General features: G+C 54.3%; 1 protein-coding gene across 1 annotated transcript in view; it reads left to right on the plus strand.

The window, feature by feature from the left end:
• The window catches only part of Grm4 (glutamate metabotropic receptor 4), a 96,317-nt gene that overhangs the window by 48,886 nt on the left and 22,788 nt on the right, over window positions 1-24,643 (plus strand). Inside the window, exons 4-6 of the mRNA XM_042684167.1 lie at window positions 15,058-15,193; window positions 17,524-17,678; window positions 20,004-20,144. Of these exons, the coding sequence (XP_042540101.1) occupies window positions 15,058-15,193; window positions 17,524-17,678; window positions 20,004-20,144 (432 nt within the window). The remainder of the gene's footprint in view (window positions 1-15,057; window positions 15,194-17,523; window positions 17,679-20,003; window positions 20,145-24,643) is intronic.

Here is a 24,643-nt window from a genome sequence, read left to right on the forward strand (position 1 = left end):
CTCAGGTGAGGGTAACATAATCTGCCTTCTTGAAGACTTGGTGTTTGTGTTTGGCCAGAGCCCCAGTGCAGGGAAGGGGCCCATGGGAGGACTCTGAAGGTCCAGGATGAGAACAGTAAGTACAAAGGCCCTGAGCCAGAGCCTGCCTGGCAGATAGGACAACTGAGAGGTGGGAGCAGAATGAACAAGGAGGGGAGGAGAAGAGAGGCAGGTAGGTCACAGGGTGTCTCCTGGGCATCCAGAGGATTTTGTCTATTGCTCTGAGTGGGAAGAGAGCCACTGGAGGGCTGTAAGCTGAGGGGAGGGGGCACAAGGGAACTCAGATTTCCTAAACTTGTTCTGGCTCCTGTATAGGGAATTGCCTGGGGCCTGGGCAGTGAGGAGACCACTGCAGTCACCTAAGAAAGGTGATGTGTGGCGCAGGAAGTGGAGGTGGTGACACGTTTGGGGTGAACTTTGCAGCTTGGGCCCGCCCATAGGGCTTGCTTTGGGCTCTGTGGGCAGAGATGGGGGTACCCAGGCAGGTGAGGTCAGCAAGTGCTCAGCACCATGGACAGCAGCACTGGACGAACAGTAGGACTCTCTGTAGTCCTAGGATGCTGAAGCAGAGCAAACTATAAAGTGCAGGCTCCCTTCCCCTTGACTTGATTGTCAGTTTCTATTTTTGTTTTTCTCTCCCTCTCTCCCTCCCTTCCTCCTTCCCTCCTTTCTTTCATTCAAGTACTTTTATACCTGGGCAGAGCTGTGAACCAACCCTTCTTGGGACCAGGCCAGGCTGAAAGCAGCTATGAGCCGGGATGCATCACTGGCTAAGCTGTGTTTGGGAGGAGGAAGAGTCCAGCAGGAATAAGGAAGAGGGAGACTTGTCCATGGAAAGGCCTGTCCCCAGTGGGAGGTGTCCAGGGGTGGGGCAGCATCTAGAAGAGCAGCAGGTCTCTAAGGCTCTCCCCAAGCCTGCTAGCCTCGCAAGTCCTTGGACAGCTCTTGGTTTCTCTTCTGGAAAGTGGAGATGATTGTAGTCTGCTGGTTATTGTGAGAATTAAACACACACAAACACACAGATAAATTAATGTCTGGGAGGCCAGGCAGGGGCCAGAGGGGTGAGGTGCTATCTCTGCCTCCAGTCCCAAAGGTGAGCCCTTGGCTTCCTCATGATCAGAGTTCACCCTCCTCCTCCTGCACCTGCAACTGTCCTCACTTTCCTCCCTGACTGACTTGCACGGCGCATTATATATCCATGCCCCATTTTGCTGTAGACAGAACAATCATATGGATATTCTATGCAAATTCTCATTTTTAATGAGCCAGAGGAAAGCTAACGATGTCTTGGAGCCCAAGGGAAGTCTAGGATGGGAAGAGGAAGCAGGACAAAGTGACAAGCCGGAGGGAAGGGGGGAAGGGGATTTGCAGAGAGCCCAGGAAGAGGCTTTGGAGATGTGGGTAGATGGGTGGGTGGTGGGGGTAGCAGGGTCCCACCATGCCTGATCTAGGTGACAGATTCAGAGATGGGAGGACAGCTTTCCAGGTCACCTCAGAAGGTATGTGGCTGAGAGAGAGAGAGAGAGAGAGAGAGAGAGAGAGAGAGAGAGAGAGAGAAAGGGGGGGGAGAAGCTAGGGTAAGAGATGGCAGGCGGAAGGGCTGGGGCTGAGCTGTGGCACAGGGAAGGGTTTCATTTCCTTTTCTATAAAATGATCATATTTCACCAGGCATGAGTTGATTAGAGGTGCTAACTTGGGGAGAAAGCATTTACAGGGGTGAGTGAGAGAGAGGGAGAGAGAGACAGACAGACAGATAGACAGAGATGGAGACAGTGAACAGAGTGCAGGGGAATAAGTGGGAAAGAGACTTCTGGACAACAAGCCAGCTTTTTAAAAATTAACCAGTCCTGGGGCTTGAACTTGGGGCCTGGGTACTATCCCTGAGCTTCTTTTGCTCAAGGCTAGCATTCTACCACTTGAGCCACATCACCACTTCCAGCTTTTTCTGCTTATGTGGTACTGAGGACTTGAATCCAAGGCTTCATGCATGCTAGGCAAGCACACTCTACCACTAAGCCACAGTCCCAGGCCACCTTTTTTTTTTTTTTAACTTTTGGTTGGTACTGGTGTTTGAACCTAGAGCTTTGGACTCGCAAGGCGGGTGCTCTTCCACTTGCGCCATGTCCCAGCCTAGGCCAGCTTTTAGTTAAGTAATCCATCTATTATCTCATTCATCATCATCATTTGTCTATCCCTTCACTCCCTGGCACCTGTTGCGCACTTTGGAGGAGGATGTGCACTGGGCGAGGCAGGACCTAACTGGTCCTCTTTGTGGTGATACCCCAGCCCAGGACTGTTTCTGGCAGGGGTGTGCACAGCGTACTAGCTCTGAGTAAGGGATGGCGCTGAGCCCAGCAATGCCAGAGGCTGCTGTACTCAGAGTGCTTCTTCCAAACCTTTCTGTTCACGGCTGTGAGAGACAACTCAGCATTGGGGTTGCTATAGAAGTCTGGGGAAGAGAAGCCTGCCGACACCCAGGAAGTCTTCCTGCAGGAAGTGCACTGGGATGTCTGGGCTCCTGAGTCAGTCTGGAGAAAGACCTGGAGAGTGTTTTTGTGTTACAGGTGTTGGAAGCCTGGGGCAAATCACTGTCCTTCTCTGGGCCCCGGGCTTAGATCAGAAAGGAGCTCAAAATGCCAGGCGGTCCCATCCCACTGGGGAATCTGTGGGGACACTGGGTTGTCATGAGATGTGTGTGCAAATAGTCAGTGCTCAGATATGTCCTTCACACTGCAGTCCCATACTTGGAAAAGTTGTTCCACCTCAAATGCCAGTTAAGGAAAGTCAGCCAATTCTCCAGACCCCTCCCCAGGTTGGCATGTGGGAGGGGCCCCGCATCCCTGCACTGCCCCTGCCCTAGCTGTCCAGCTGACCCTTGCTCAAGGCTGGTTCCAGTGTCTCCTAGTCTCTCCCCTCCCCTAGTCCTCACCTCACTCTCCTAGGTCTGGCCCCAGCCTTGGGGCTCAAGGCCTTCTCCCAAGGGCTACACAGGAGCCTGGGAGCAGTGCTTTTGGAAGGCTCTGGAATCTGCAGCTCACAGCCCAGTCCAGATCTCAGCCCTGGACACTGGTCCACCGGCCCTTCTTAACTGAGTCCCAGGCAGGCTGGTGTCTCCTGGTGGCCTCTTGGTGCTCTGTCACCCTGATCCTCACCCTTCACTAGGTGCCAATTGATGGCACCTGGCATGTGGGCTAGTTCTGCCCTTCTGTCACACACAGCCCAGCAGGTTTGTTTTCTAGCGGAGGAAGCTGATGCCTGGTGGGGTGAGGGGTTCACCCAGTTAGAGCTGTACCAGGGCTGACCCAGGCCCTGCTCCTTTTGCTCTGTTTGTAGCATCAGGGGAGCAGCCCGGGCAGGCTGTTCCTCTCCGACTCTGGCATTTGGGGAGAGCCCAGGGCTGGCTGGTGTGGGTGATGGCTCAGTCGGACATCATTACCCAGTGCCGGCTTGTGGTAGGCAGGGGCTGAGCCGCCAGGGGCAGGAGACATACTTGGCCTGCCTTCGTAATTACATCTCAGAGTTTCATTTTGCTTGTCGGTTTCTAGTTCCTGGGGATGTGGGCTCCTAAATATTTCATTCTTTCTGGCCAAACTGCAGGCCTGGCTGCTGGCCCCTAACCCCAGCTCCTCACTCTCATGGTGGAGTGGAACTGGCTAGGGTGTCTTTCCAGTGACCCTGTCCTCACCCAGCGGTCTCTGACAGCAGGCCCTTGGTGACTTTTTTCTCACAGATATAAGGAAGAGACTGGCAGAAAACATAGCTGGAAATGAGGATCCAGTCAGCCAACATTGATTGAACTCATCCTTGTTCCTGTGAGGAGTTGTGGAATGTGAGGAGTGTCCTAGGGCATGGGGTCCTGGACTGGTAGATGATGCAGTAATAGTACTTGTCGGCTACTTATTTGCCTGGCACTGTTTGAAGCACCTTACCTATATTAACTCGCTCACTCATCCTTTTTGAGGAGACAAGATCCAGAGAGGTTAAGAAGTCACAGAGCAAAGAAGTGGCAGGATTAGGATTTGAGCCCCAGCTACTTGGTTCAGTCCTCTCCCTGAAGTAGGTAAATTACAGAAGGGACCACAGCCCCAGGCAGAGGATGGGAGGAGCAACAGAGAAGAGCAAATGGTGTGTATGATGGGATCCCTGTGGGAAGGTATGCTTGGAACTCTGGGAAGGAGCTGGGCAAGTTCTTAGCGAAGACTCAGGGAGATCAAGCCCCTAGGCTGGGAGGGTTGGGCAGGTAGGGAAGCAAGCGGGGAAGGAGGTGCCCCTGGCTCAGTGACCAGGGCTGGCAGAGGCTGGAGTGCAGGAATATTCTGGATGGGCTGGAGGAAGTGGTCCTGTTGTGGTGGTGGTGGTGGTGGGGTGGTGGTCTGTGTAGGAGAGAGGGGCACTGAGGGAGGCTGAGGGGGCAGAGGAAAGGATGGGAGAGCCCTGTGACCTTGCCATCTATAGGTCAGGGGTTGGGGCCAGATGAAGGAGCTGACACCATATTCTGTACATGGCTGTCTGAGTATGGACAGAGCTGTGCTCCCCTCTGAGAGCCATGCTCACTGCAGCCCTCCGCAGTGCATACCAGACCAGGACCTGGCTCTGCATGCAGCAGTCTAGGGCCTGTAGGGGCCTCAAAGGAGCCCCTCACTCCCTGAGTCTAACCTAAGAAATAGGTGGGCTCCCCCATTGCTGGATGCCACGCAGCTGCCAATGGGAAGAGGAGCCTGTGGTCTGAATAGGACAGAAACCAGCTTCTCCCAGTGCCCTGTTCCCGCAGCTCCCCCTCAATGCCCTCCAACCACCAACTACCTCAAACATATCCCTTCACTTCCTTTTTCTATTTTGTTTCCTGCTTTTCTCACTTTGAAGGTATTTTGCCTAAATGGGTTTGTGTTAAGATATTAGGTCGATCACTCAGCAAATTTCCTTCTGCTCAGAGCCTAATACCATGAATAATACAGCTCTAAATAATGCGTGGCCCCATAAGACTCCTGGCTAGAGAACAGTGGGGCTGGGCTCCGAGGCATGGAGCCTGCTCTGGCCAGGCAGTGGATCTGTCTCCTCTGCTATCCCCCAAGTCTCTCCCCAGGGGCCAGGCTATCCTCAGCCCGCCCTGTCCAGGGGTAGAGTGTGCCTACCATGTTACAGATGGGAAACATGGGTCAGGTGACGTGGCTGTTTCAGGAAGCAGTGTGTGGCCAGGATGGGACCTGACTGACTGTCCCCACGTGGCTGCTGGGTTACAACTGGACAGCTGTCTGAGGCCTGTAACCCCCACCCCCCTGCCCATTACCCTTGCACCTCCAGATTCAGCCCACTTGTCCACAGAGATGGTCTGGGCAAGGAACAGTGGGGACCATGGAAGAGATCAGAAGGAAGGAAAGTGAGGAATGGCCCCAGAGCAGGATCATTGAAGCTGTGCATTCCCATCCAGTAGCCAGGGCCCAGGTACCCTGTTAGGGCTCTGCAGTAGGTCTGGCCTCCCTTCCACGCCCGGTCAGTATAGAACTGCAGCCAAGGAGAGGCTTAGGTGACTTCTCCCTGGCTCCTTGGGGGCGGGTTGTCCCAGGGCTCTACCTTGCCCTGGTGATGGGGGCGTAGGCCTGGGGTACCTGCAGTACACAGTGATGAGATTCACCAGGGAGGCTTGGCAAAGGGTCTGCTCTGCGAAGAAGGATTTTGTGAGCCAGTGGAAAGCTGGAGAGTGGGTATGCATATGACTGTGCTTGTGCTGTGTTTTTGATTGTGGTGTTATAAGTGTGATGTGCATGTCTGTGTATGGGTACATGTGACTATGGTTGTATGTGTTAGGTATGTGTTCTGTGTGTGGTTGTGTGTGTCTGTGTGGCTATGTGGTTAAATATGACTGTGTAGTTCTTGTTCATGGTGTGAATAGGTGGTTTTGTGTCTCTGTCTGTGTGTCACTGTGTGTCTGTGTGTCACTGTGTGTGGCAGGGGAGCTGTCTATAGTTCTAAAGCACAGACGTGTGTTGGGGTGAACTTGAGCTGACATGTGCTGGCATGCGCAGCTCTGAGGCTGAGCACACATTTCATTGTGTGCTGCTATGCAGTTGCTGTGTGGCTGTGGATGGGTGAGGTGTGGCAGATTTGTGTATGTATGTCCCTATGCTTGCCCTTGTAGCCCGAGGCTATCTGAAGTGTTCTACACTCTCCACTGTGCTAAGAGGGGGCTAGGCTGGTGTCCATGGGAAGATCTGTGGCCCTGTGTGTAGATGGAGGGCTGCAGAGGGCTTGCAGTGCTTCAGATAACCCCTGGGCCATGGCCCTGGGTTCTGCCAGCACCCCATTTCTGAGGACAGATCTCAGTTGAGCTCAATGCTTCGACCTTAACTCCTGAGTTCCAGACCCCAATAGTCCTGAGTCCTGGCCTGGCTGAGTGATGAGGTCCCTTCAGGCCCCACTCTCCTGCTAGGCCCAGAGGTGTGGCTCCAGGGACAGACCTAGGCCTTTACAGTATCCTTACCTGATGGAGGTAAAGACCTTCCTTGTTTTAAAGAGGGAAGGCTCAGGGGCTGGGAAGGTGGCTCAGTGGTAGAGCGCTTGCCTTGCATGCTCGAGGCCCTGGGTTCGATTCCTCAGCACCACATAAGCAAAAAGAAAAAAGCCGGAAGTGGCACTGTGGCTTAAGTGGTAGAGTGCTAGCCTTGAGCTGAAGAGCTGAGGGACAGCCCAGGCCCAGAGTTCAGGCCCCATGACCGGACCCAAAAAAAAAAAAAAAGAGGGAAGGCTCACATCTACAGAGGTTAAGTAACATGCACAAAGTCACATGGCAGGAAGCAGTGGATCTGGCTCTCCTCCTCTGGTTGTAGGCTGAACAGGAAGAGGCAGCTTGACCCTGACATAACATTCATGTTCTGCACAAACCTAAGCCCACCAGGGCCCATCAGACCCTCTAGGTAGGAAATCAGGACTAACCCCTCTCCCCCTCCAGCACCTAGGTCTCCCCGATAACCTTTCAACTTCCCACAAGTGGGCCCACTGCCTGACTCTCAGGCTGGAGTCTTCTGCAGCAGGGATGGCCATCCCAGTTCCTGTTGTCTCTGTTGCCTGGTAATATTCAGGCTGGCCTTTGGGACAGGGCAGTCTGTGTGGCCAGCTCACTGTTTTCTGCTCCTGCTCATCCTTTGAACACGTTTCCCCAGCTCTCATGACAAGGAATTTGCTTCTAGGTAGAAGAGGTAAATTGCAGCGGAGGGCAGGTTTGAAGAAACAGCCATGAGAGCACATGGTGTCCCTACACGTATCCAGGGCTCAGGAGTGAGCCCCATAAAGCCAGCACTGCACGTGGCCAGCCACTGTAGCCCTGGGGCCCAGCTCAAAGTAGACACTAAGTACCAAGTGGGTGCCCAGTGCTGGTGCCTGTGCTACAGTGGCAGCTCAGAGGGGAGCTCACTGTGGCTCGTGGGCAGCGAGACCCCCCAGAGGGTTACATTCAGGTGGCCACCAGGGCTTTCTTTTTCTTTTTATTGTGAAAATACCATACAGAGGGGTTACAATTACATGGGCAAGATCATGAGTACATTTCTTATCAAGCATTGTAGCCTCCTCCTTTGTTTCCCCTTCCCATCCTCCCCTGCCCCCCACCCAATCCTCCTCCCCCCTCCCCCCACCTAATCCTCCTCCTCCTTCCCCCCCACCAAAGTTGTAAAGTTCGTTTTCGACATAACGACTTGTACATCTCATTGTTGCAATGGGTCCATCTGTATCACTATTTAAACGATTTGTTTTTTCCCTTCCCCTCCACAAATTATACCGCCATAAAATACAGTGAAAGCAGGGGTTATACCTTGGGGGAGGGACATACGAAGTCCACCAGGGCTTTCTGCTAGGCCTCTGTCACCAAGCCCATGCTCACAAGGTCCCCTTTTGTCCCTGTTATTTGGGTACTCTCATCTATTCACCAAGCAAGTGTGGGCCTGGGGCAGAAAGACAAACCTGAAGGAGAGAACCATTGCCTGGCAAGGACAGCAGAGCTCTGTGGACCTGCCAAGGTGTGGCTGTTTCTGGTAGAGGGAGCAGAGGGCAAAGGCCTTTTGGGCAGATGTGATGGGAAGGACAGGTCTTGGGGCGACTGCAGGATGTATACCCAGGAACCAGACGAGGCCTACAGTGCTGCATATCCCGGCACATGCACAGCGTTGTGCGCCCTGGCATGTACACGCTTATGCACACGTTTACATATACACATACACAGTGGGGTGCCGTCAGGTGTGAGTGGGCAGTCATGGCCTGGCATGTTGGAGAGAGGAGGGTGAAGAGGGCTGGGGAGGAAAAAACAGGGCGGAGATGGCAGCCAGGCCAGAGCCACAGCCTAGACAGACCTGAGTGTGTACAGCCCCAGAATCGTCCCCCACCCTCACTGCGGAGCAGCCATGGGGCAGGTGCAGCCTCTCAGGGCCTGGAAATCCTCCCAGCCCCCGATACGCCTCTGTCTTCTTCCCTGCCTTTGGGAAACACCATTACAGCTCGGTTCATCAGTGAACAACAGCAGTGCCTTCTGGGTGACCTGCCCCAAAGCAGTTTTGTCTGTTCCTAGTCCTTTGTCTAAGAGCAGGTTTGAGGAAGGGGTTGGTGAAGACCTGGCTTTCAGGGGAGGAGGGAAGGACTAGGAAGAGAGAGAACTGCATATGGTATGTGTGCGTGTGTGTGTGTGCACGCGCGCGTGTGTGTGCATGTCAGTGTGCACGCGTGCATGAATGCGTATGACAAGTCCTAATGGTCCAGGGAAAACTCCAGTCTCTTCCTGTCTGCCCCCTTCTTGCTAGAAACCTAGGGAATCCTGGGGGACCCCTCCCCTGCCCTGTGGGTTGTGTAACTCTCCACCTCCATCTCATTGTAATTTGCTACCTTCAGATTTTGCTGCAATGTAGATTTTTTTCCACTCGATTTCCTAGGGTTTGTCTTCGCATTGTTTTTCTCGTTTTTTAAATTGAAAAGGATTTTAAAAGGAGAAGAGAGGGAGGAGAAGAGGAGACTTCAGCTGGCTTGCAGGAGCAGCTGGCTGCTTGTGAGAGGCTAGGCCCTGCTGAGCCCTGGGCCATGCGACTGGAGGCAGAGACAGGCTAGGCCAGGCGCTCTGAAGAGGATTTCTGTCCTTCCTCCTGGAGCTCAGGGCTGGGATCATCAGGGCACAGGGGTGGATGAGGAGCCCCATGGGGCCATGGCCTAGGACTCTATTTTGGAACTGGCTGCAGGCTGGTAGATTAGATCCTGGGTAGGTAGCCTCAGAATCAATGAATGAGAGGTTTAGAGGAATTTGAGGAAGCCATGGGTAGGGGGTAGGTAGGTGAGGAGGATGCCCAGGCCTGCGATACACAGCTTCAGGTTTGGGGGAGGGTCTCTAGCATGTGAGCCCTGGTATAGGAAGACATAGGCAAAGACAGACTCCCATTAAGGAGACCTCTCTTGCCTGCCCAGGCCTCCTGCGCCTGGGGGTGCCTTAATGGCCTGGAGCTTCTTGGAAAGGGTAGCCTCCCAGGGGGATTAGAAAGGGCTGGGCACTATGGGAGCACAGAGGGTTCTTCCTGCCGCAGGCTGAAGGAAGGAAGGAAGAAGGAGGCTGTGTTCAGGTCCAGGTCACAGTGTATATGAACCCAATTCCATGGGCTCAAGGGGGAGACACCACAGGCACAGGCCACCCTAAGCGGTGGAGGGCAGAAAAAGGAATTTGCTTGTTCAGCGTGTCCTCAACAAAGACAGGATTTGCAGGGTGTAGGAGCAACCGTGTGCCCCTTTCACAAGCAAGCAGAGGAAGATCAGAACCCCCAAGAATCCCCCATCCGGCCATGCCCAACAAGGACTGGGGTGGCCTGGCTGTCATTGTGTCTAAAAGCTTTGTCCAGGGTTGGCTGGTGGTGCAGCTCAGTGTGCTGTGTGTTTGAGGCCCTGGGTTGTTCCCAGCCTGAGTTCTGGTTGCTATATTTGTTGCTTATATGTTCGAGAAGCCAAGCATTGTGGACCGAGAGTAAGCTTGTGATGGAGTCTCTTCTATCTTATCCCTCTCCTTCCCTCCCTTGAGGGAACCACTGTTCTGAAGGTGGTGAGTTCTCTCCCTGTCCTTGTTTGGTCATTCTACAAACACCTATGGAGCACCTATTATGTTCTCAGTTTGGGAAAGAATGCAGTGAACTCAGAAGATACCTCCTGCCTTCAGACAACTTTTACATGTGCACATGTATGTGCAGGCCCAGAAGAGAGAGATACATGTTATATGCAGTCTTGACACGGTATAGGATATGGGACTGAGCATGCAGTAATTTGCTTTTTCTAGTCCACTTACGTTTTCAGGACTTGTCATGTTGACATGTGGGAGGTGTTTTATTGATTTTTTTTTTGTGCCAGTACTGGGGCTTGAACACAAGGCCTGGGTGCTGTCCCTTAGTTTTTCTGCTCAAAGCTGGCATACTACCTACCACTTGAGCTACACCTCTACTTCTGGCATTTTTGGGTGTGTGTCTGTCTGTCTGTCTGTGATTAATTGGAAATAAAAGTATCACAGACTTTCCTGCCAGAGCTGGCTTTGAACCTAGATCTTCAGATATTGGCCTCCTCAGTACACAGGATTATAGATATGAGCCACCAGTATCCAGCTTCTACTTTTTTTTTAATGCCAGTCCTGGGGCTTGAAGTCGGCCTGGACACAGTCCCTGAATTTCTTTACCACTTGAGCCACAGCTCTACTTCCAGCTTTTATTTTGATAGTTAATTGGAAATAAGAGTCTCACAGACTTTCCTGTCCAGGCTGCCTTGGAACTGTGATCCTCAGATCTCAGCCTTCCGAGTAGCTAGGATTATAGGCTTGAGCCACAGGCCCCTGGCTCCACTGGACGAATATACTACACTTTATATCCTTCCTCCTATTGTAAAATATTTAGGTTGTTTCCTGTTTTTGCAGTCTCAGACAGTGCTGTGGACAACAGTTTTGTGTGCATCTTGTGGTTTCCCTGGGGAATGGGGAGGAGGAGTAAGTGCTATCTCGAAGACAACCAGCACAAGAAGCTTTACCGGAGATGGTGGCATAGCTCTCTAAGTGTTTTGATGGACACTTTTTGACCAGATGTCCAGTTGAACGACAGGATCAAGGATGCATCCAATTTGGTGGGTGAAATGGCACGGAGAGAAGGCAGTAGTATGGAGGAAGGCAGGATCAGGGACACAGCCTGGTGGCTACAGAGGAGCCTAAGGAGCAGGGGTGGAGCCTGAGGGGCAGGGGGTGGAGCCTGTGAGGCAGAGGCGGAGCTTGAGAGCTGGAGAGGTGTCTGCTTTTGTCAGAAGCAGTCAGAAGGGTCCTGGCTTTTAAATGTCCTTTTAAGCCTCTTCAGTGGTCAGAGCCTCCTCTAGAGGGAGGCAAGCTGGCTGCTGTGTGCCCTTGGGCAAGGCACCCCCTCCCTGGCCTCAGTCTCCCTTCTCCATCCAGTGTAGGCTGGGAAGTCTCCAAGGTACTACAAACTCCTTGTGCTCAGATGTCCTTGGCAAGTGGCAGTGGCTTTCTGCCCCTGGCCCAGTAAACAGAGGCCCTGGCTTGGCTGGGCAGCAAGGCTTGCAGCTGGCATGCGGCAGTTAGACTCTGGTCAGGGTCTGACAGCCAGGAGGCTGGGAGGGGGCTGGTTGGCCATGTCAGGGGGCTTAGCAAGGGGGACCCTTGGAAGACCCAGGGGACCACTGGAACCTCAGATGCCTCCAGCCACCCTGTTCTATACCTGCCTTCAACTAGGGAGTAGGTTTGGTACCTGATGGGTCTGCAGGCTTGGATTTGATTCTATTACTTTGGAACACATGGACTTTGACCATATCCACAGTGAGAGCCTGGAGGACAAGGGTGTGGGTGAGGAGGGGAGTTTGAGCTATGGGCAGTCTCACTGTGATGGCTGCAGGGATGGCCACAGCTACTGGTGGTCTGGGGCTTGTGGTCTGTGGCAGAGTAAGGGCTGCATGTGGGTATGTGCTTGCTTGTGTGCAGCTACCCACCTAAACAGCAGAGTTCAGTGAGATAGGCACTGACATTAGAAAAACCACCCTTTATTCTTGGTGGGTGTTGTTCAGGGATTACTTTGAAAGTAAAGGGGTGACAAGCAGCGGGGGAGTAGGGAGGGCTGGGGAGGGCTGCAGGAGACGGGGCCTGTGCCTGAGGGACACTGGACACCAATTGTGACCACAGTTCCACAATTCCTCGGTCAGGCTCAATGGTCCCTCTGAGCCTCAGTTTCCACATCTGTCAGATGAGGATATTAGCATTGCGCCCCCCTCCCCCCAGGGGTGTGAGGACTCATCAAGGTGTGCCCTGTACGATGCCAGGCAAGGTGTCCAGTTAATGCAGCTCTTCAGGGGCCACGCCAGTCCCCACTGTGTCAGAGGACAGAAGCTGTACCTCCCCAAGAGCTGTGTGACCTAGGAGAGCCATTGGTGAGAGCCTCGTCCCCATCTCTGTCACCCCTAGTTGTCATGCTGCCCGTGGCAATGAAGCCAAGGGATCTGTGTTCAAGCTGTGCCCACAAGCCCCCATCCTCCACTCCTCATTCCCTTAGTTCACACTTGACCCTTTCTGGCAAGGTGGCCATCAGCTGACCCTGGGATCAGATAGCCTTGGGCTCTGCCCCTGGCGGTTTCCTTGACATCGGGGAAGCCACGTAGTTGTCATCTGGACACTGAGGTGTGGAGATGGCGCTGGCCTCCGAGGAGCCAGTCCATGGGGAGTCTCCTCAGAGCCCGCTCAGCCTGCCCCGACCCCACAAATGTTCATTATGTTGTGGATCTCAGCGTACCTACCACCCATCCACACCCCTCTTATAGTAGCAAGAATATCAAATGTTCCCTAGGTCGCCACACGTCCATCTCAAGGCGCCAGGCCTGGCTCCGTTCTCCCTCGCCCTCTTGCTATATAGAGTGAAGCCTGTGTGCCATGCCCTACCCTGCCAGGTGGGCAGCACACAGAAGCGCTGAGAGGGCATTGCTTAGAACTGACAACTTCACAGTTTCTCCCTGTTTGAGAGCCATTAACACCCACCCAATCCCTCCGGCTGCCTCCTGCCCCCTGCGGCCAGGTGGCCCATTTCCTCCCCTCTCAGGCCAACTTCTTCCTCTTGTCCATCTGTCTCCACAGATGGGAGGAGAAATGTCGCAATTGGCCCGCTTTCTAACTGGAAGGAAACCATATGGAGGGGTGCGCTGGGAGCCAAGTGCCTTCCGCTGTGTGAGCGCACAGCCAGCATGTGGACTCTGGGCTGCCCCCTCCACCTTGGCTTCGTCTGTGCCTTGGGAGGGGATGGGTCAAAGGTCCCTCCAGGAACCCTAGTCCTGCAGCCTTGCTCATATCTCCTGATGACCACCCTTTTCTCCAGTATTGGGATTTCTTGGGTGGCTTAGCGGAGGCCTCTGTGTGTGTGTGGGGGTATGTGTGTGTGTGTGTGGGTGTGTGTGGGTGTTATCCTGTGGGGCACCTGGCGCACACACAGTGATCAGTGGTGGTCAGCATGTTTGTTCTCCTCAGATGCCCTACCTGGCCACTCACACCTTCTGCCCTCTCAGACTAAGGCTGGTGTCCTCCTTGGAATGCCTTGCACCTCCCTGCCATGGATGGGTGCTGCAGGGGTGGGGCACTGTGGGTCATGTTCTTTCTATCCCCTGCCTGGGGAGCACAGAGCTCCCCAGGTCCCTGCACAGAGCTGCCAGGTGCCTTGGGCACTGGGTCTGTGCAGAGGGCTCAGGTGGAGGCCAGGGATGTCCAGCGGAGCAGTGGGGACCTGCCACAGTGGGTGACAAAGCAGGGCTGAGCCCGCAGCAACCCCATTTTGAGCATGACCCACAGGGGACAGGTTAGGTAAAGGATCCAGCTTCCTGAACATCCAGTTCTTGTGGCTCTCTGTTGACAGCCCTGACTCCATTGCCATGGCCTCGAGGGGCTTATTCTGGTGGGGCAGGGCACTGTGTAGCTGGTAACAAGCAAGCTGTGTGGGTCCTCCAGCTTCCTTCAGCGAGATGTGTGGTCTGGGATGTTTTCTCACCCATTGGGTGGGATTTAAGTACAGGAATGACATCTGTGCTCTGGCAACACTGTGGCTTGGGAATTGGCTGGTTCAAAGAGCTAGGTATCTAGTGGCCACACAGCCTGGGTGCAAATCTCAGGGACAATGCATCTGTCTGGACAGCTTCGGTCAGCAGCCATGCAGCAGCCCTGACCCAGGGCAGGGGTCTCAAAGACCAGAGCCCTTAGAAGTGTGTGGATGTGGGTCTGGGGATGCCAATGGCTAGGGTGGCTCTCACTCTCAAGATTTATCCCTCTACAAGACATTCTGAGAGTGTGATGTCAAAAACAATCAACATTTGCTAAATGCTATGTAACCAGATAATTATTGTATTTGTATGAGCTAACACACTTTACAACAACCCAGTGAAGTAGGTGGGTTCATTATCTCCAGTCAATATGTGATGTATCTGAGGCTCAGAAACTACCTGAGGTCACACAGAAGTAATTAGCTGAGCCAGGATATGAACCCTGGCTCCTAAAAGTCACACTGTACTACTGCCTCTTGTTATACTGCCTCTAGTTTTTTTTTTTTTTTCTTCCTCAGTCATGGGGCTTAAGCTCTGGGCCTGGGCGCTGTCCCTCAGCTCTTCAGCTCAAGGTGAGCACTCTACCACTTGAGCCACAGTGCCACTTCCAGTTTTCTGAGTGGTTTACTGGAGATAAGAGTCTCACAGACTTTCCTTGCCCTGCCTGGCTTTGAACCTCGATCCTCAGATCTCAGCCTCTTGAGTAGCTAGGATTACAGGCATGAGCCACCCGTGCCTGGCTTGCTTCTAGTTTTTATACAGGGAAACTGAGGCACATCCAAGCTCATCACTGGTGTGTGGAGCCAATATCTGTGCTGTGGCTGCTGTGGTTGTGCAGTCTGTTGTGTCATGCCCGGAAGCTGGGGGGTTAGCCCCCTCCTGGGGTGTGTGTGGTGGGAACAGAGGGGAACTGGGGCTCCCTCCCCACCCAGGCTGACTGTGCCCCTCCTGCAGGTGGTGTGTGCATTGCTCAGTCTGTGAAGATTCCCCGGGAGCCCAAGATGGGTGAGTTTGACAAGATCATCAAGCGCCTTCTGGAGACATCCAATGCCCGGGCTGTCATCATCTTTGCCAATGAGGACGACATCAGGTGAGGGTGGGTGGCGGTGGGGGGCAGGGACAAGGGCCCCAGTTCTTGTCCTGTTGGAGACTTCCCAGGAAAACCTGACTCCACGTGGGATTCAGAGAGGCGTGGATGGGGGTGGGGGGGGTAAATGTGAGATGATGAGACCGCCCCCTCTCCCAGACTGGGGTCTGGATACTGTTAATGGGGCTCCCTTCCCCTCCCCCTCAGTTTCCTGCATTCTTTCACCATCAGGAATGGCGAGCAGGTACTTTAGTGAGGGCTAAAGCTATGGGCTTGGGGCCATACCACTTAGTTCTAATCTCACCCATTAGCGCTGTGACTTCAGGTTGAGTTTCTTAACCTCTCTGGCCTCTTCGCTGTTAAAAACAATACTGAGCTAATGATGCTTGCCTGATAGTGCTTAAGAACTGAACACAGGAATGTACATAAATGGCTTAGGGCAGGGCTGGGCATGAAGTAGGTAAATGTTGGCCCTTGTTCAGCCCCTCCCTCTCTTCTCTGGTTTGCCAGGCACAGGGGAGAGGGTGGGGCCTATTTCCTGACTTGGTCCACTCACACTGCAGGCAGGATGGCCCCTCTCCTCCCCTCCCCAGGCTTCTGTCTCTGGGAGCAGATGGGTCTGGTGTCAGGACCCCAAGGTACAGAGACCCCCTCCAGCCCCTCTGTGTGCCTCTGCCCCAGGATTAGGGTCACAGGTCACAAGCTGGATAGCTCTTAATAGACAACCTCTAGGTGCTCCTCCTAAACAATTCCCTTCTTCTAGATTGTTCTCTTTTCTACTTCCTGAAAAGTCCTTATACTGCAGTCCTAAGTTATAGTACTGCAGATGAACCCCAGGGACATTGCTGTGTCCCTGAAAGAATGGAGGAGAGAATGCTGGGAGATCACTGGGGCCTCAGAAAGCCTCATTCTGATGGAGGTGTCCTGAGTAAAGAAAGGTGGGGAGTGACCCTCAGCCCTAGGAGTAGACAGCGGCAGCCTAGGGCCTTAAAGTGTACAAGTCCCCTAATTCTGGCTGTTCATGATACATGCAGGCCAGTGTTTGCAGATGGAGGACTTCTGATCCATGATGACCCCTGTCCCATCCCCCAAAGCCTCGCTGGCTCACTCTGTACCCCGTTGCTTCAGGGGACAGTTCAGCTCAGCAGGACCCACGGGCTGGGAGGAGAGGGTAAAGGGCTGGGAGGAGAGAGGAGGTCCCGAGGGGAGGGGACTCAGGTAGACCCCATAGTGGTCCCGGAGCGTGCTGGGGGGAGGGGGTGGAGCTGATTTTAGAAAGCTACGTGCATTTTCAGAAGCGAGGGAAGTAAAAATAAATGCAAGTGCTTCGAAGGGATGAAGGGTGGGGAACACTGGTCCCCTGGGGCTGGCCGGATGCAAGTGGTATTAATAGGGCTGTGGGTACGGGTTTGGAGAGCAGCTCCTGCATTAGTGGTAGCTTGAGGTGGGGGCTCCTGGTGAGGGAGCAGGATATGATGGAGGCAGGAAGGCAAGGTGGGGCCAGGATGACCACCGGCAGCTCTGGGACCTGGAGCTGCTTATATTTCTCTGGAAGCCCAGGCCCAGCACTGGGCCTTGTTGAGGGGAAGGGTAGAGACCACCTCTTACGAGGTCCTTGCTTCCTCTGCTTGGGCCCCTCCCTGAGGGGAACTGAATGAAGGGGATTCCACCCATTCTTCCTGACTGTCCCTCTGTGGGAAATGTCCCCAAGGACCACTTCATCCCTGCTTCCAATCAGTCTGATGACATGCCCCAGGGCTCCCTGGCCTATGCTGAGCACCTGGTCCCTGGTTTGACGTTTGGACCCAATTTGTCACTGCCAAGTAGGAGGAGAAAGGAGCATCTGGCACCTGACCCTATGTCAGGCAGGGGTAGGAGTGGCTCTTGAAGGGCCTGGATTTTGGCACAGAAGACTGGATAGAGAGGGCCCTGTGGCAAGGTGCCATGCACAGAAGGGTCAGGGTTTTGTGTGCGTGTGCATGTGTTTGACCATGTAGGAGGATGGGCCAACGGATGTGGTGTGACATGGCCTAAGCAGATGTAGTTCTGGGGCCTGAGTCAGACAGAGGGCAGATAAGGGTATGGGCAGACGTGTGTGGTTTTTGCAGGGACTGATGTGGATCTGTAGGCAGATGTAAGCCCTAAGCTTGGGGGTATCAGGGTGGGGCACCGAGTTACCCTGGTGACAGGTATGGGCTGTGACAGGGACTTGTGTGTGTGTGTGTGTGTGTGTGTGTGTGAGAGAGAGAGAGAGAGAGAGAGAGAGAGAGAGAGAGAGCGCTGACAGGCATGGGCCAGACATGCCTGGGCTGGGCTGGTATGTGTCCCCACAGGCGGGTACTGGAGGCAGCACGGAGGGCCAACCAGACCGGCCACTTCTTCTGGATGGGCTCGGACAGCTGGGGCTCGAAGAGCGCACCTGTGCTGCACCTGGAGGAGGTGGCAGAGGGTGCTGTCACCATCCTCCCCAAGAGGATGTCTGTTCGAGGTAGGCCCAGGAGCCCAGATGGTGGGGACCACCACACTCACCCCACCAACCACCATCCTACTGTTCCTGCTCCACCTCCTCCTCACCCCCTCCCGCCCCCCATCTTCCAACAGCTTGTCTGTCTGTCCCCTGGCCTACACCATGTGTGTCCCAGTGCTGGGCTGGAAGGCCTTGTGGGCCACATCCTAGCTGGCACTTTTTGAGTGCAGATTCAAGACCACTTCCTCCTCCTCCTCCTCCTCCTCCTCCTCCTCCTCCTCCTCCTCCTCCTCCTCCTCCTCCTCCTCCTCCTCCTCCTCCTCTCTTCCTCCTCCTTCTCCTTCTCCTCCCTCCTCTTCACCTCCTCCCCTCCTGCTCCCCCCTCCTCCTCCCCTCCCTCCTGCTCCTCCTCTTCATTCTTCTTGATACTTTGGGGGGTGTGGGAGCTATGTGTACATGTAGTAGGCTCTGCTTACCTTTATCCTATCTGGGACATAAGGGGCAAGACTCATGCTCTAGCAGGGAGAAAGGAGAGAGGGAGAGAGGAGAGAGAGAGAAAGGGAGAGGGAGAGAGGGAGGGAGAGAGAGAAAAGGAGAGAGGGAGAAAGGGAGATGAAGAAGAGCAAGAGGGAGAGAGGAAGGAGAGGGAGAGAGAGAGAGGGAGGGAAGAGGGAGATAGAGATAGAGAGAGAATCTTCTTGCAGAAACTGCTTGGGTCTAGAAGGCCCTGTACTGTGTCGGGCCTACCTGCCCTGCCCTGCCCTGCATCCCCTCCTCTTGGGACAAAGCCCACAGCCACCTTGGATAGGATGGAACTGTTCTGGCCAGAACCTTGCAGGGCCTGAGGTGCAGTTCCCCTTAATGGCTTGACTTGGCAGGGGCTTTGCATTCTCACCACAGGGGAGGCTGGCTCCCCAGGCCTTCTTCACTGCCTTCATTCTGCTCAGCAGAACCAGGGTTGATGGAGCTGTAAGGGACCTCAGACATCAGGTCTCCCAAGAGTCCAAGGCCTGAGAAGGGGAGACACTTGCTCAAGGTCACAAAGCAGTATCCTCTCTTCACCTCCAGAAGGGAAGGGAAGAAAGCAGGCACAGGGAGTGGAAATTTCCATGCCACCCTTCTCACCCCCAAGCCATGATCAACACAAACCAACAACAGCTATGGCTTACTGGTACCGATGAATGCCAGGCTGCTTTCAGATACCTCGTGTAGTCTTCCCAGAAACCCTCTGATATACTCTGATCCCTGCTTGGTGGCTGGAGGCCTAGAGAGATAAAGTGACACATGACACCGTGAGTGGCAGAGGTGGGATTTGAATCCAGGACTTGCCTGACAAGCTCTTTTTCTTCTGAGACATCAGGGTAGCTTTTAGAACCATAGTTCTCATCTGTGGGTAATTTTGCCTCCCAAGGGACATTTGGCCATGCCTGGAGTCACTTTTGCTTGCCATGATATTACTGGCAACTAGCGGGTGGGGGTCTCAAATGCTGTTTAACATTCTAGAACATGTAGGACTGTCCCCCACAACAAAGAATTATCCAGTCCAAAGTTCCAGGGCTGAGAAGGCTGGCTGTGTACCAAACCCAGCCTTTCTCCCACAGCCGTGACAGTCATTTAACTACCACTTGACCCCTTCCACGGACAGGGAGCTCAGCACACAACATGGGTGCCATTGTGTGTTCAAGCCTTCTGGAACATTCTATGCAACTCAATTACCTACTCAGGACAATCAATGCCCAGAGCAGACATCTGGATGGAGAGAGGAGGCCTTGCTCCCACCAGCTTCCTGCCCAGGGGCAGGACTGCTTGTGGTGCAGAGCTAGCGTCTAACAGAGGTCATGGAGGAGTGAGGCAGCCTCTGTGACAGGGACATTCTGGTCTCCAAGGGGGGAGGGGGACCCAGGTCCTGCTCATGCAGTGTGCCCTGGGTGACCGCTACCTTCTCAGCCAGGTCTCTTCAGGCATTCCCAGGCTGGACAGCTCCACCAGCCACTCTGCTGTCATCTCAGGAACCCTCTGTGGCTCCTGCTCAGAAGCCTGATGTTGGCATCGCAGTGGTGTAGGCCATGGAACCATCCCTGTCGTCATGTTCTTCTCTTCCACGAAGACAGCAGTTGTAGACTCCACATGCTCCCCTGGGGACTCAATCCAGTTCTTTTCATTTGGAATGAAATGAAATGTTCCATGTTTTGTTTTTGCTGGCTGGGCTCTCAATGAGAGAATGTGCTCTTCCCTCCCTCTGCCTGGACCATCTCTAAGGACGAGGGGCGGGGGGTCAGTAGAAAGAATGGGGGTGTGTGGGGAAGGCAGGGTACTAGAGGCCCTGATGTCCGGGTTCCCTGCCAGGCTTTGACCGCTACTTCTCCAGCCGCACACTGGACAACAACCGGCGCAACATCTGGTTTGCTGAATTCTGGGAGGACAACTTCCATTGCAAGCTGAGCCGCCACGCGCTCAAGAAGGGCAGCCATGTGAAGAAGTGCACCAGTGAGCATGTGCCTGCGGGAGGCCTGAGAGAGCGGGGCCTGTGGGGAGGGCCAGAGGGAGGCAGGGCCAATGGGGCTGGGCCATGGGCGGAGTCATGGAAAGTGAGTCTGGGGGGGGGGGGTGGGGCCTGTGGGGCAGGGCTAAAGGCCTATACCCCCAGCGTTTCCAGGAGAGAAACCTGGGGCGGGGGACAGAGGGGGAGGGGAGAGGGGGGGAGAAGAAGAGGGGAGGGGGAAGAGGAAGGGGAAGAGGAAGACGGGAGGGGAAGAAGGAGAGGGGAGGGGGAAGAGGAAGGGGGGAGGGGAAGGGGGAGGGGAGAGAGAGAGAGAGAGAGAGAGAGAGAGAGAGAGAAATTAGCTGAGCCTAAGGGACGGTGGTGCTGGTGGTTGCGTGCATGGAGATTGCAGGCATCCAATCTGAAGTGACTGAGCTACAGTCAGTTTAGGGTGTAACTCAAGAGGGTGTGGGGGTGGCAAAACCCATCTCCACTGTGATTCCGTCCAGCCTCTTGTCTGCCTGGGCTCATGTGAACATCTATAGGCTAGTCCGCAGGGCTGCACTGGCCCCTGCCTACATGCCCTGCATCCAGTCCTGATGCCCAGTGGTCACCCTACTCTAACCCTCAGGGGTTCCCTCAGGCTCTGCTCTGGCTCCCAGGACCACCTGGCCCCATTCAAAGTATGGTGGATGCAGTAACAAACAAGAGTGGAAATACTCTTGGTGATTTTATTCTAATGGAGAGGAGGATGATAAACAAGATAAATAAATTATGGACTATGTCAGAAGGGAGATGTACAGAAATGAAACAGATAAGGAAAAGACTGGGGAGTGCTGTGGGGGAAGGGAAGTGGCTACCTAGCCCTGAGAGAAGAATGAGCCGCATGGGGTGGGAAGTAAAGGAACCTGAGCTCACATAGGAGAGGAGTGGTGGGGGCAGGATTTGAATCCAGGTCTGAGCTCCAGGCCCAGCCTTCTTAGCATCTTTCTTGGGTAATGGGTCCTGTGTATTCTGGGTTTGAGCAGCTCAGTAGCAGGACACCTCAGTGACATGGGGGTGGGGGAATTGGGTACCTCACACCCTGAGGGGTACCTAACCAAAATGCCACGTTCCCTCCTCTATTCTTCTGATGGGCCCATGTAGCTTGCGTGAGGACCAGTGTGCTAGGGGTATGCTGCGTGACAAATGGTGTCTCCCAGGCCCGGGAGGGAGCCAGGGGGTCCAGTGGATGAGTGGGTGGTCAGTGGCAGTATGCTGCCCTCTGGTGGCTGGAGCTCACAGGGACTCAGCCACTGGACCTGGGGTATCCCCAGGGGACCCTGGCATGGTTTGATCTACAGTGAACATCGTGAGTGGTGTGTGGGTTGGGGCAGGGGGTGCAGTGTGTGTAACTGTGTTACACACATGAGTGGTGAGCCACCAGAGTGTGTGTGTGTGTGTTCGTGTGTGTTCGTGTGTTCTCTGGAGGCTTATGCTTTCCTGGGGAGCTAGTACTTATAAATACCTTTGTTTATTATGTGTCCACTATGTTCCAGACACCTGAAAGACACTATCTCATTTCACACTCAAGTCAACTGTAGGAGCTCTTACACTTCTCATAGACAAGGATGTGGAGAGTCAGAGAGGCTAAGCATTGTGTCCAAGGCTGCACAGCAAATCCCTTTATCAGACAGCAATCCCAGTAGAGGTGTAAGAGGCACAAACATGTGTGTCCCCAGAGTCTAGGTTGCCCCTGGCTCCGTCCAGACTGCAGGCCTCAGGTCAGATCGGTCATGTCTCTGTAGTCCTGGGAGGAGTCTGTCTGCCTGTCGGAGAAGACAAGGGAAGGAGGACAGGGCAGGTTTCCAGAGATCATGGGGTATTGCAGAGAGCCTAGAGCAAGCTCTGTGACCTCCAGAGTCTTTGCTTGCTCACTCGAGAAATGGGGCTGACGTGAGCCGGCTCAGAGGTGTCTGGGAAGGAAGCAAGGGAGCCAGCACTAATAGAGGTGCTCTCTGAGCTGTAAAATGGTAGCGCTCCAGCCTGGGTGTGCATTAACATCACCTGGGGAGCCTTGAAAACTGTATGGGCTGGGGGAGGCACGCCCACCAGCTGGACCAGCGCCTCAGGGTGGGGTCCAGCTGTGGGTTTTTAAAGCACCCTGGGTGAGTTTTAGTGTGTATTTAGAGCGAGAGCAGTGGTTTCCAAGCTTTGTCCACATTCAATCAGCTGGGGAGCTTTTAAAACTGTAGATACCTGGCTCCCACTCTGGGACACGCTGACTTCACTTCTATGGGCATTTGCACACCAGGATTCCTAAAATGTGCCCCGGGTGGGTCTATTGTGACCGACTTGGTGGTGGTGGGAGGGCGTGGGAGGGCACCCCTGGTAGGGGAGGGCATGAGCAGGTGGACTGGGCAGATGGGAAGGGACAGTACTTCCCAGATAACCCCAATCCTTCCTGACAGAGGCTGATCAGGGACCTTGTGCAGCCTCATATCAGGCAGAATGTTGAACCACCCATCTCTGGGGAGGTGAGGGTCTGGAGCTGCTGGGAATGGATGTGGGACTAGGAGGGGGTAGGGTGGTACTGGCTCCCCTCAGCCTTGCCCAGGGATGAGCTGGGAGAAGGCCAGGAGGGCTGGAGGACACCCCAGTGCTGGTTGGATGCTTGCCCTGTAACCTTGCACAAGCTCTTCCATGGCTGGTGTTGGTAGGACAGGAAGTCACTGCCCACCTCTGGGGCTGTGAGGACAGAGCTGCCAGGAAATGGTGTGTGTGGCTGGAGCTGGCAGGACAATGGCCATGGTTATGTAGAGAAGAGGAAGGAGAGGTGGGATTAGACAGGTAACTGGGTCATTTCCATACCTTTATCCATGCCTAGACTTTCTGCCGTCCACCCTGGAGAAGGGAGGGGGCCATCCTGAGGGCGGGTAGTTTCTGTGGTCACAGATGTGGCATCCATCATGAACTGCGAGGCAATTCATGAACATTGAAGTACTCTAGATCCCTGCTCTCCGTGCCCTGCCTCTACCTCACCTTTCTTCTCTCTCCCCTCCCATCCTCCATGGGCCAGGCCGGCCTGGAGCCCCTAAGGACCGTGTCCCCACCTCCTCAGAGAGGTGGGGCCTCTCTCCTCCTTCTTCCCAGGTGGGCTCTGCCATCTTCCTGGCTGCAGGATCCTAAGTCAGCTGCTGTCTGTCTGTCCCCACCCCTTGCCTTCCCAAGATCTCACAAGAAGCAAGCACACCTTCTGTGTTTGACCTTTGCTCCCTTCCCCCATGGGTGGGCTGCGCATCTTCTGAGAGGGTGCAAAGGGCCAGCTCCTTACTTGGGAAGAGTGCTCAGCTTCCCAGGACTGGCTTCCCTTGAGACAGGAGTTAGGGAGGCAGCACTTTGTTCGGGAAAGGACCCCAGGAAAATAGAAGGCCACTGGAATTTAATTCTTGGTGGATGTTGGGGACAGAGCAGAGTGGGCCTAACCCACATCCGGCTGGAGCGCTAGGAGCCAGGGTGTGCCGGAGGGTGGTGAGGTTGCGGGTCATGTGACCTTGGGCTGGTGACCCAGCTGTCTTGTCTATAATGCTGAGCCCCGTCTCCAGTGTGCTCCTCCAGGCCTGGTAGGAGCCGACCCACAGGCTGCACTCACAGAGGCCCCACGGACAGCCCATCCTGTGCCAAAAGGGTCACGGTAAAGGGAGTCCCCAGAGCTGTCAGGCCTATGGGAAGGCAGTCCCTGCTTCTCTCCTCCTTGCCTGACCCCTCCCTGGAGCTCGCTGAGCAGGGTTTGGGAATTAAAGTCATAAACAAGGCAGATGTGGCATCCATCTTTTTGACAGCCCTGCCAGCCAGGTGATGGCTGAGCGGAGGAAGGCTCGGTTTATGAGGAGATAGGAAAAATTTACTGCCTGCTGTTCCAAGGGGCTGGGAGCTGGGAGAGGGAGGGGAAGCACATGGTGATGGCTGGGGCTGGGTGAGGAGACGCCAATCACTGGGCTAGGCTAACAGCAATAATAACAAAGACAATAAAACAGAAGGATCACAGCAGCTAATATTTACATAACATGTATCAGTGTGCAAGCTCTGTCCTAGGGCTTTCGGTACATTTTTAGAGCAACCCATTTTACAGATAAGAAATGGGGGCTCAAGGAGGCTAAAGACTTGCCCAAGGTACCAATGAGCAGAGCTGGGATTCGAACCTGGGTCATCTGGCTTCAGATATGTCCTGCTTGGGCCACCTGATGCCCCAACCCCGGGTGTTTTCAGCCTTCCTCTTTTGCAGAATCTTCCTATCTCCATATCCCCAGAGGGATCACGGAAGGACAGCTTTGAGACCACCTATTATGTGCCAACTATGTATTCACTGGAGATACCAGTGAGTTGTCACATGGGAGCCAGTGGTTCTTCCCTGCCACTGTTTTCCAGTTGTTCAGCCAGGAGACCAACCAGTGTTCACTAAGCAGCTGACCGTACCCAGGCTGTGTGTCCAGCTTATGCTGAGTTCTGTCAGGGACAAACTTGC

Source organism: Dipodomys spectabilis, unplaced genomic scaffold, assembly GCF_019054845.1.
Source record: "Dipodomys spectabilis isolate Male_0828 unplaced genomic scaffold, ASM1905484v1 ptg000085l, whole genome shotgun sequence".
Classification (NCBI taxonomy): Eukaryota; Metazoa; Chordata; class Mammalia; order Rodentia; family Heteromyidae; genus Dipodomys; species Dipodomys spectabilis.